This window comes from Ursus maritimus, unplaced genomic scaffold, assembly GCF_017311325.1.
Source record: "Ursus maritimus isolate PB19 unplaced genomic scaffold, ASM1731132v1 scaffold_16, whole genome shotgun sequence".
Lineage (NCBI taxonomy): Eukaryota > Metazoa > Chordata > Mammalia > Carnivora > Ursidae > Ursus > Ursus maritimus.
Genome location: NW_024424008.1, coordinates 42759568 through 42769457, shown reverse-complemented (window position 1 = coordinate 42769457; position 9890 = coordinate 42759568). Strand labels below are relative to the sequence as shown.

Below are 9890 nucleotides of genomic sequence, written 5' to 3'. Positions count from 1 at the left end.
TCATTAACAGTGAAAAGCAATCGCGTGGAACGCAAGCTCCCTATTTGAGAAAAGTCGCCACGCCTCCCTCCCCACGTACTACTGGAATCCTGACCTCTACTAGTATTTAGTTTTATAAGCAAACGATTCTGAGGCAGCGGAGACTTAACTCCAAGTCCAAGGGCCCTCTAAGAATCGAATTAAAGAAGTTCCTACGCTGTGAGTTTCTGAGAGGAGCTTCAAAAAGCACCAGATACAAAAACAGGGTCCTAAGCTACATCCCACTTCTACCCATCATTGCTTTGAAGATTAAGGTATGGGAAAGGGGGGAAAAGGTCCAGCTGTTTGTCCATTTATCCGCTCCTCTTTGTATAACCCAGAAAATAATTCATCCCCGAACCCCCTTACTTACCTTCCGGTTGTCGACCGCGCAGCTTTTAGCGAGACAGGAAGCTGTCGCTTTACGTCTTCCGCGCGCGCGCCCAGGATCTCATGGGAAATGTAGTTCACTCTTGTGGGAAATGTAGCTCCAAGAGACAGAGGTGCAGGCTTTACGCGGAAATTTGCCTAATATTATCTAGTCTTCTCCACCTCCGACAAAGCAGAATCTGGGGCCTAGAATAAAAGGATATATTCTAGTGCGATAAATTAACGGAAAAGCAGTTTTTCAAATGTCTTCTATCCTTATATGAAAGCTAACGTTAAAGAACCTGGCCCGATTTTATACCTACTTAAATTAGTAGAAAGTTACCATTGCGAGACAAAATCGTTTGCTGTTAGGATCCACATGTGAAGTCTGAAAAGGAATTTGATAACCTCAAAACAAACGATTGAGACGCCTGAGAGTGACCGAACAGAACTGGGGAGCCTTGCTTCAGCACCACGGAGAGATCATAACTAGGTTTTTGCTTTGCCTGGGTTTTTGCAGAGATGCTGATCCAAATCTCAAGATTCCAGTTAGAAAACTGAAAGAAATCTAGTTCTTTTGTCCAAATTTAGCAGTCAGTAGTACAAGGAATCTATGCCAGATTATGCAGATACGGGTAGGAGGTGGAGGTTGTACCGCAAGGAAAACATTTATCTCAGGATTGCATTAGCAAAGGGCACACACCAGAATTAAAATTAAAACAAGCCGGTATGTGGAAACACCACAGGTATGAGAACAAGGGCGACAGTTAGAACCTGAACTTTACTTCCTCTTCGCATCTTTCGCATTTGAATTCATTTGTCAGATGAAACTCGCCATCTACTTTCCTATGAAATTCTCTGGTCTTTCTGACATCTTGTAATGTAGAAGCGGATATGTGGGGAAACATGGGCAGGAGTGCTTGAAGCCACGGAGTGGGGGGCGGGGAGAGAGGAGGGTCCAGCCTCACCGCCCGGAGTATTGCGTAATAAGTGGTGGGTAGGGGAGGTAGGACTCTCGAATCAGTGCGAAAATTGCTGCGGGTTACAATCTCCAGCTGTTGTTGGCTCGGCAGAGGTCAGGAGCAGGCGAGCGTTCACGACACTGGCGCCCCATCGCGGGTTTCTAACACCTGGCACCGACGCGCTGCTGGTCGACCGCAAACACGCCTCTGAAGGCGCTTCTCCTTCTCCTGCAGCCCCCCCCGGCTCCGCCCACCTCCCTGGAGCGCGCGCGCCTGCGCGCCGCGGGTGGTCGCGGGCGCGTCAGCCTGCCCCGGGAGGAATCCTATTGGTCGCTGGCTGGAGCCGGGCACTACCTCGTGCCGGGGGAGGGAGCACGTGCTGGGGGCGGGAGCTGCGATCGCGGCTATGGCGTCGTTACTTTGGGGAGGCGACGCCGGGGCGGCGGAGAGCGAGCGGCTGAACAGCCATGTAACCGCCTCTGAGCCGGGGAGGGCAAGTGGGCGGGGGCCAGAACCGCACTTTGAGAGGGAAATCTGCCGGGGAGGGCGGGAGGAGAGAGCCCCGCTAGCGTGTGGAGTGGGGTGTCAAATGGTGGAGGGGAGATGTGGCAAGGATGTGGGGAGGGCTGGGGGCAGGAGACCCCGAGAGAGACACAAGACCTTTGGTTTGAAAGGGCAAAATGAAGACTCCCTAGACATCCCGGGAGAGAAAGCAGCTATAGTCCCAGCTAGACCCTGGAGTTTTCTGCTCTCCCAATTTGACCATTGAGCTTCGGCTAGCTTCCATCTTACTGACCACCGCGCTTTGCTACCCACCATCCCTTCCTCGTGCTCTGACCCCCAAGGACTGCCACATTTAGGTTAGAGGACTATAAAGAGGAACTTAAGGTACAGGGGCAGCAGAAAGTCTCCTTTGATTTTAGCATAATTCACAGAGGTGATCTATTCCTGAAAAGAATCCAGTGTCAGAATTAATACCGGACACTGCAAAGGAAACAGTATTCGGGTGGGTCCCTCCCTGCTAGGGGGGAGCACTGGGCTGCTTGGTGGCTTGCTTCCTAATATTGGTTGAAATTTGTGTCTTTCAATAGTTTTCAAACCTCATCCATCCCCGGAAGAACCTTCGGGGTATTAAGAATACTACAGTCCCAAACATAGGTGAGTGCTGTTAGATAAAGCAGACTGGCCTCAATTAATTAAAAAGCACTGCTTTTCTTAGGTCCCTGGCAACTGAAATGCCTCCAGCTCTCATTAACTCTCAAGGTCCTCCACTACCTTCCCAGGCTTTCAATGGATTCCTTCACTGGATATCCCTTGCTGTCAGTGTGTACTGTGGAGATGGTGAGAGATAACTGGGATCATACACTTTACAGTTCTGTTTGATATTCATTGTTTCTCTTCCATTCTTCTAGATGGTTCTATTCATAACACGGAAGAAGCTGATGAAGAAGATGTAGGTAGGAGATAAATTTATTTGCATGTAACCTAGCACTCTGTATCAGTTAATCGTGATTTTCACAATGTGAGCGAATAATATAATCTCAGTTGGAAAAGAACTGTCTTCTGTTTTCTTTATAAATAGTGACTATCAGAAGCATACTAATTTAGGAGTAGGCCATATTTCTTTAGGGGAAGTTGAAATGGAATATTCAGGAATGGGATAAGATTTTCAGCTGGCAAGGAAAAATAGGTCTGGTGGTGATAGATGTAGGCTTGCTTCAGGACAGAGGTTGGTATAGCAGCAGAGCATAAGAAACTGGATTCTCGTGTAAAAAGGAATTCTCGGTGTTATGTCCTTCTTTCTAGAACCTCCTTCTAGAGAAAAGATGAGAGTAGGAACAGTTGCTTGATAATATAATCTCTGAATGGGAAGGAGCAATTTATTAGATTCATTTAGGAGGCTGGATTTTCTCCTGCAATATCTCCTTTTTTTATTTTTGCTTTTCTAGTGGATTTGGCAGCTAATTCACTCTTAAACAAGTTAATTCGGCAGTCCTTAGTAGAATCCAGTCACCGAGTTGAAGTCTTACAAAAGGATCCCAGTTCTCCGCTCTACTCAGTGAAAACATTTGAAGAGCTGCGGCTGTGAGTGTTTTTACTCATTTATTGTGGGAAAATGCCAGAAAGAATGTACAGAACAAAGTAATCTGCTAATAATAAAAACTCTCAGAATCCCCTTCATGTTCTAATATTCAATATTAAAATGAGATGTGTACATTTTGCATGCAGTTGAAATATAATTCAAAAAGGAGCACTAGGATACCTGAGTGTGCAGCAAATTGAGAATATGTTGGTGGTGAAATATCTTAACCTTGCCGTGCTAAGGGGGATAGCTAAGCTCAACAGAGCCATATTGCTGTTCTCCATACCATAATACAGATATAGGGACATCGATGGCCCAAATACCCTCCCTCACCCCCTTTAGATAAGTTATAAGCTTTTGCCTTCCTAATTATATTTTGTTTCAGATGTATTAAAATGAATAACTTTCCCAAATGGGTTTGCATTTCCTAGGGATCTATTAACTAGCATTAAGGAACTTCATTTTAACAGGTAGAGTTACTGATAGGGACTTACGTAGAGAGGAAAAATCCAAAATCCCAATGCCCCAACATTTTCTAAATGAAAGAAGAAGCCTACCTATGATTAACGGTTGGCTGCCAGTAATCTGCCAAGTAACCAAATGCAGAATGTACGTGTTGTTGAAGATGGAAGTGTTCTAACCTACTTCATTTTCTCTTCTTTCTGTCATCTATCATGAGACCCCAGGAAAGATGCGTTTAAAAATGCTGGCTCCGGGGTGTGTGGGTTGCTCAGTCGGTTAAGCGTCCAACCCTTGATTTCAGCTCAGGTCATGATCTCAGCATCGTGACATCAAATGAGCCCTCCGCTGGGGTCTCTGCTGGGCATGGAGCCTGCTTAAGATAATCTTTCTCTGCCTCTGCCCCTACCCCCCTACCCCACCCCCACTCGTGTGTTTTCTCTCTCTCTCCAAAAAAAAAAAAAAAGTTGGCTCAGAAGGATGAGGTAATATTGTGTCTTCTGCTCCTAGGCAGAATTGATGTAAGAATTACCTCAATAAAATTTTGTCTTCTCTAAAAATTGCTGTTAAAGAATCAAAGAGTCTCATTCATTAAAAAGAATTAAACAGTGTGGGCATCTGCCTGGCTCAGTTGGAAGAGCTTGGGACTCTTGATCCAGGGGTCATGAGTTCAAGCCCCATGTTAGGTGTAGAGATTACCTAAAAATAAAATCTTTTAAAAGAAAGAATTAAACAGTAAATCTCTGTTTTCTGCTTGTGTGGAAAATAAGACTCTTCTGGCAAATTGATATACTTGTATCAGATGAGTTTTTCCTTTTTTGCTTGGTTCAACTGGAAAGTTCAACGTTAGGCTCTTATTACTGTCCTCAGCCTAAGCTTGTAGCATAGCTTATTGTTTGAGTGGTCCAGCTGTACAGGCACAATTGTGTATGTTTGGGAGTCGAGGTGTAAATCGTGTATTTCTAGATATTACTTCTGAAGCTCAGTTGCAGAGTGGCTTAATTTAGAAATATACCTTTTGAGTTCATATTTCTGAGGCTGCTGACCAATCGTAGGCTTTTAAGTGTGTGCTTTTTTTTTTTTTCTTGATAGGAAGGAAGAGTTATTGAAAGGGATCTATGCAATGGGATTTAACAGACCATCCAAAATCCAAGAGATGGCTCTCCCTATGATGCTGGCCCACCCGTGAGTTTCCAGGGCAGTGCTGTTCCAAGTTGGTTTTTAGTCTCCTATGTGCAGTTTATGCCCAGGTGTCTCTTCTCTTCTACAGACCCCAGAACCTCATAGCCCAGAGCCAGTCTGGAACAGGAAAAACAGCTGCTTTTGTCTTGGCAATGCTAAGCAGAGTTAATACCTTGGAATTGTTCCCACAGGTAAGGAAAGGTTGAGGGAGAGAGGGGAATGCTTGCAATGCCAATGATATTTTAGTAATGGGCAATATTACTGCCAAGATATGATAGCATTTAGAATAGACATTCTTTCATAAAATCACAGGGCATTGGGCATCAGGATGGGACAGTGATGGGAGCACAGGCTTTATAGTTTGACTGGTTCCAATCCCAGTCTGTCTCCTTACTAGTAAATGTCTTAGGTGAGTCACACTGCGCTTGGCCTGAAAGTGAGCATTCCCTAGTGGTGGCCGTATAGCTGTAGGACCGAAGCATCACCCGGTCCACTTCCTCCTTTAGCAGAGGGGAGACTGAGGCTTGGAGAAGGAAGTGTCTCACATGAGGCCACAGATGTCCGAGAGTGACTGAGCAGGGACTGGAAATGCACTTGCCCTTCTCTTGGTCTAGCTTCCACTTTTGAAAAGTGTCTGGTGTTCTTTTCTGCTTCTCCAAGCTGTGCTCATCAACTCATCTGACAAGCTGACTACCTGAATATTGAGCGCACCCCCTGCAAAGGGTTCTTTCTGGAAGCTTACAGTTTGATCAGCAAGATAAGCTGTGAATGTGGATGATTGATGCCTGGTGTATGAAATTTTGTGCTTTTTTAGACAGGTTCACTGAAATACATATTCAGGGTTTGGTATTATGAGTAAAAATTCTTCAGGAAAAGCTGTGCTTGAATCCATGTTGAGAACTATACGTGGGAACAGTTGTTAGCACTTTAGCTATGTTTTCCTCTCCTCTGTATCACAGATCCTTAATTGAAGCACATAAATGCATTAAATGTCACCAGTTTCTTGCATCAACATCGTCATTCCTCAGCAACCACCCGATATAGGGGGATGGAGGTAACAAAGGAAAGAATTTCAGGGAGTATTCTGCCAGAGGTGTATACAGTGGATTGAATCAAGCAGGGAGTGTTCTGGAAACAGGCAGACTTTTAATAGCGGGCAAGAAGTGATGGGAGTGACACTCAAGCAGTGATTCACATTACATTTCCCTTCTTCTTGATTCCCAGCCTCCTTACACCCCACTCTCTCCCACAAAAAAAGCAGGATCTGTGGTTCTTCATAACTCTTTAGAGAGGAATATAAAAGGTATTTCTCTGTCCTTCAACCCCTTCTCCTCTCCCATACTCAACATTCACCTCAGATCTATCAGCTGCTAAACTGTGTTCAACTGAAAATCTTTATTCAACCCAAATCTCCCAGTTTCGCACACCTGCGTCTCCTCAAACAAGTTCTAACCGCATGTCAGATTTGCACGATGGCTTGCGTGAGCCTTGCGACTTCCCCCTTCTCTCTCACAGTGCCTCTGCCTAGCTCCTACTTATGAACTGGCTTTGCAAACTGGTCGCGTGGTCGAACGGATGGGAAAATTCTGTGTGGATGTTCAAGTGATGTACGCCATTCGAGGGAATCGCAGTATGTACCAGTAAGCCAGGCCTGGCGGATTTTTTTAAGTCCTGACTCCACCACCAGCAAGCATGTTCTGCACCTTCTCGGCTTCCTTGTCTCTAACATGGGAGCTATCGCAGCACCTGAACCAAAGAGCTGTGACCAGGATGAAATGAGCCGATGCAGATGCAGCACCGTGTGCACGCTTGGCACGTAATAAGGACCCCGTACACGTTAGCTGCGTCATTGCCACATCCTGCAAGATGATGGCTTGGGGATTTCCTGAGGCTCAGTTGTTTTGTGCAGAACAGCTTGTATGGGTTAACGTTTTTATTAAAGTATTATGTATGCGTAGCAGGAAAAAAAGTCTTTTAAACAGAGGTCAGAAGGTAAAGGTGGAAGTTATTCTTTCTTGTCCTCCAAACACCCGTTTCCAAGGATAGTAGTTTTGTTCACAGAGCTTTGTGGTTTGGTTTCTTTTTTCAGTTCATACACATGTGGATGTACATGTATATGTTTTTGTAGAGTATTTATGAAAATGGGAATGTTTTTCTCATAGTCTCTAAAAATATATGTTTTGGACGTCTTTCTGTGTCCATGCGCATAGCCCCACCTCATTGTTTTGACTAGCTTCATAGTATTCCATAATTTATTTAATGCAACCCATTGATAGACATTGTGCCTTTTTTCCATTTGGGGACAGTTGGTAGCTTTCTCACCACTGTGCCGGTATTTCTGTAAGGCGGTGGGATTGCCGGGGCGGGGAGGCTTTTTAATCCACCATGGGTCAGAATCCAATAGGCAGGACTATTACTACTTTAAACCTGGAGACTGGGGGATTTACCTTAAAACTCTGCAAAATCCAAATCCATGACGACCCTCAGGGTTTGCACTTCAAAAATCGTCACGGGATACACTTTCATTTCACAGTCCTGTGTTGCGTGGCCCTGAATTGTGGACTGTGAGGGTCCTTTGCCTCTGAAGGAGTCTTTCAACCCTTTTCTCCCTAGTTCCCAGAGGCACCGACGTCACCAAACAGATTATAATTGGCACTCCTGGGACTGTCCTAGATTGGTGTTTCAAGCGAAAATTAATTGACTTGACTAAGATTCGTGTGTTCGTCCTGGATGAAGCAGACGTGATGATTGACACACAAGGATTCTCAGATCAAAGCATCCGTATTCAGAGGTAAGTTTCATATTCATCCTTTTTCTTCCTGGATCTTTGGTCTGGAGCTGGTGTTTGATTTGTCTGCTGTTCCCAATTGTCTTCACTGCTTGAGTCCCTGCTTCCTTTGCCTTTAAAACACATTTGGGTGTTCAGCATTTTTCACAGCTCAGCGGGCCCTTAGACTGCTGTCATTTCCCACTTCTTTAGTTTGTCATCTTGCCTGACTGCTTTCGTTTTCACTGCAGGCCTACACATGGAGCCCACCAAATTGTGCCACTGATTTTTCTATTAAGAGCAAAAGTCTAAAGAGAGTTTATTAAAGCCTGCGAAAGCTATTGTGAGGCTAACTGCTGGAGAGTAGAGAACACAGTAACCTGGAATCAGGAGCCCGGTGGTCTAGTCCTGACTTTCCCTCTCATTTGTCAAATATATCCTCTTATTTTTCTGGGCCTCTCTCAGGATCACACAGGGCCTTAAAATTACAGATTAGCAGGCCTAACCTGAGCCTCACTGGTTCACAATTTCTGGGAGTGGGCTCTAGGAATCTATATCACTTATTAAATTCAAATAGTACTGAGGGGTGCCTGGGTCTCAGTCGGTTAAGCAGCTGACTGTTGGTTTCGGCTCAGGTCGTGAGTGTGGAGTCCGCTTGGGATTCTCTCTCTCTCTGCCCCTCCCGCCCATGCTCCCCACCCCAAATAAATAAATAAATCTTAAAAAGAAAAACCAAAAAACCAAACAGTACTGAAAGACCTGTAATGAAAAAAAGTGCCCCTTCTAGAGAATACCTCTCTGTTCTGGTGTTAACCCTCATATGTTTAAATAGTGTGCTCAGATGGCTATTTCTTAATGTGTTGCTGACTGCTAGTATAGGAAGTGGAAATCCAGCTCTTTTGTACCACCACCCTCTCCCCCCCCCTTCTTGTCCCCTCTGCCACCTCTCTGTGGTTACATCATAAGAGCTGGGTACAATAATAGTATTGTTGGGGCGCCTGGGTGGCACAGCGGTTAAAGCGTCTGCCTTCGGCTCAGGGCGTGATCCCGGTGTTCTGGGATCGAGCCCCACATCAGGCTCCTCCACTATGGGCCTGCTTCTTCCTCTCCCACTCCCCCTGCTTGTGTTCCCTCTCTCGCTGGCTGTCTCTATCTCTGTCAAATAAATAAATAAACTCTTTAAAAAAAAAAAAAATAATAGTATTGTTATCATTAGGACATTATAAATATTGTTCACTGTCACACAGTGTATTGTTATAATTATGTTTTTTCTTGTACAGCTGTTTCCCATAGAATTAATAATCGCCTGTTTTCCTTCATTTGGTTAGTATCCCTGGGTAGGGATCCTTAATTTTTCTCTGCCTATTTCATCATATGTGTCATATGTCAGTGATATCTCCAAATAGGCAAATACATTTAAAAACTCCATCAGTGTCTTTTTTTCCTGAAACTCCCCCAAGCTCTCTCCAGTTTCAAGCTGGACTAGTTGTACAGCTGTCACTGTAGGTCTCGCCGCCCCTCATTTACATGAATCTCCTGTTTTCTGGGTGATTTTTCTTGGTTTACTGTCAGTTTATTCAGTCTTCAGGAGTATATTCTTTAGTGGCTTCCTAAAAAGAATGTTAGGAAGTTCACTTTCCATCTCCCACATGTCTGAGAATGTTTTCATTGTACTGTAAACCTGATCTTTTGATTGATAGTTTGCTTGGATGTAGAATCCAAGTTAAAGAATTCTTCCAGTAAATTCAGAGTCAATGTTGAAAATGAGATTTTTTTAGATACTATAATTAGTACTCTCAGTTGCAGTGTTGTTGCTGACAAGTTTAATGTTCTCCTGATCCCCAAACTTTTGTAGGTGATCCGTTTTTTCTCTCTAGAAGCTTTTGGAATCTTCCTTCTCCACAATACTCTGAAACTTCTCAATGATACGCATTGGTTTGGGTCCTTTGTTTCTCATCCGTTGTTCTAGACACATAGCGTGCTCATCCTGTTCATTTGTAAAATTTGTGCCTGCCAGATCTGGGAAAACTAATTCTTAGGTTCTTTCTTT

The 9890-nt window shown here is 44.4% G+C and overlaps 1 protein-coding gene across 2 annotated transcripts in view; it reads left to right on the top strand.

Moving 5' to 3' along the window:
* The first annotated feature begins 1733 nt into the window (after positions 1 to 1733).
* DDX25 (DEAD-box helicase 25) overlaps positions 1734 to 9890 on the top strand; it is a 19652-nt gene continuing 11495 nt past the window's right edge. For both annotated transcript variants that reach the window (XR_005835026.1, XM_040631063.1), the window contains exons 1-8: positions 1734 to 1818; positions 2441 to 2507; positions 2762 to 2806; positions 3299 to 3434; positions 4984 to 5076; positions 5162 to 5264; positions 6589 to 6703; positions 7687 to 7864. Coding sequence is in view for 1 of the 2 variants with exons in the window: in XM_040631063.1 (XP_040486997.1) it covers positions 1756 to 1818; positions 2441 to 2507; positions 2762 to 2806; positions 3299 to 3434; positions 4984 to 5076; positions 5162 to 5264; positions 6589 to 6703; positions 7687 to 7864 (800 nt within the window). In the remaining variant the exon portion in view is untranslated. The remainder of the gene's footprint in view (positions 1819 to 2440; positions 2508 to 2761; positions 2807 to 3298; positions 3435 to 4983; positions 5077 to 5161; positions 5265 to 6588; positions 6704 to 7686; positions 7865 to 9890) is intronic.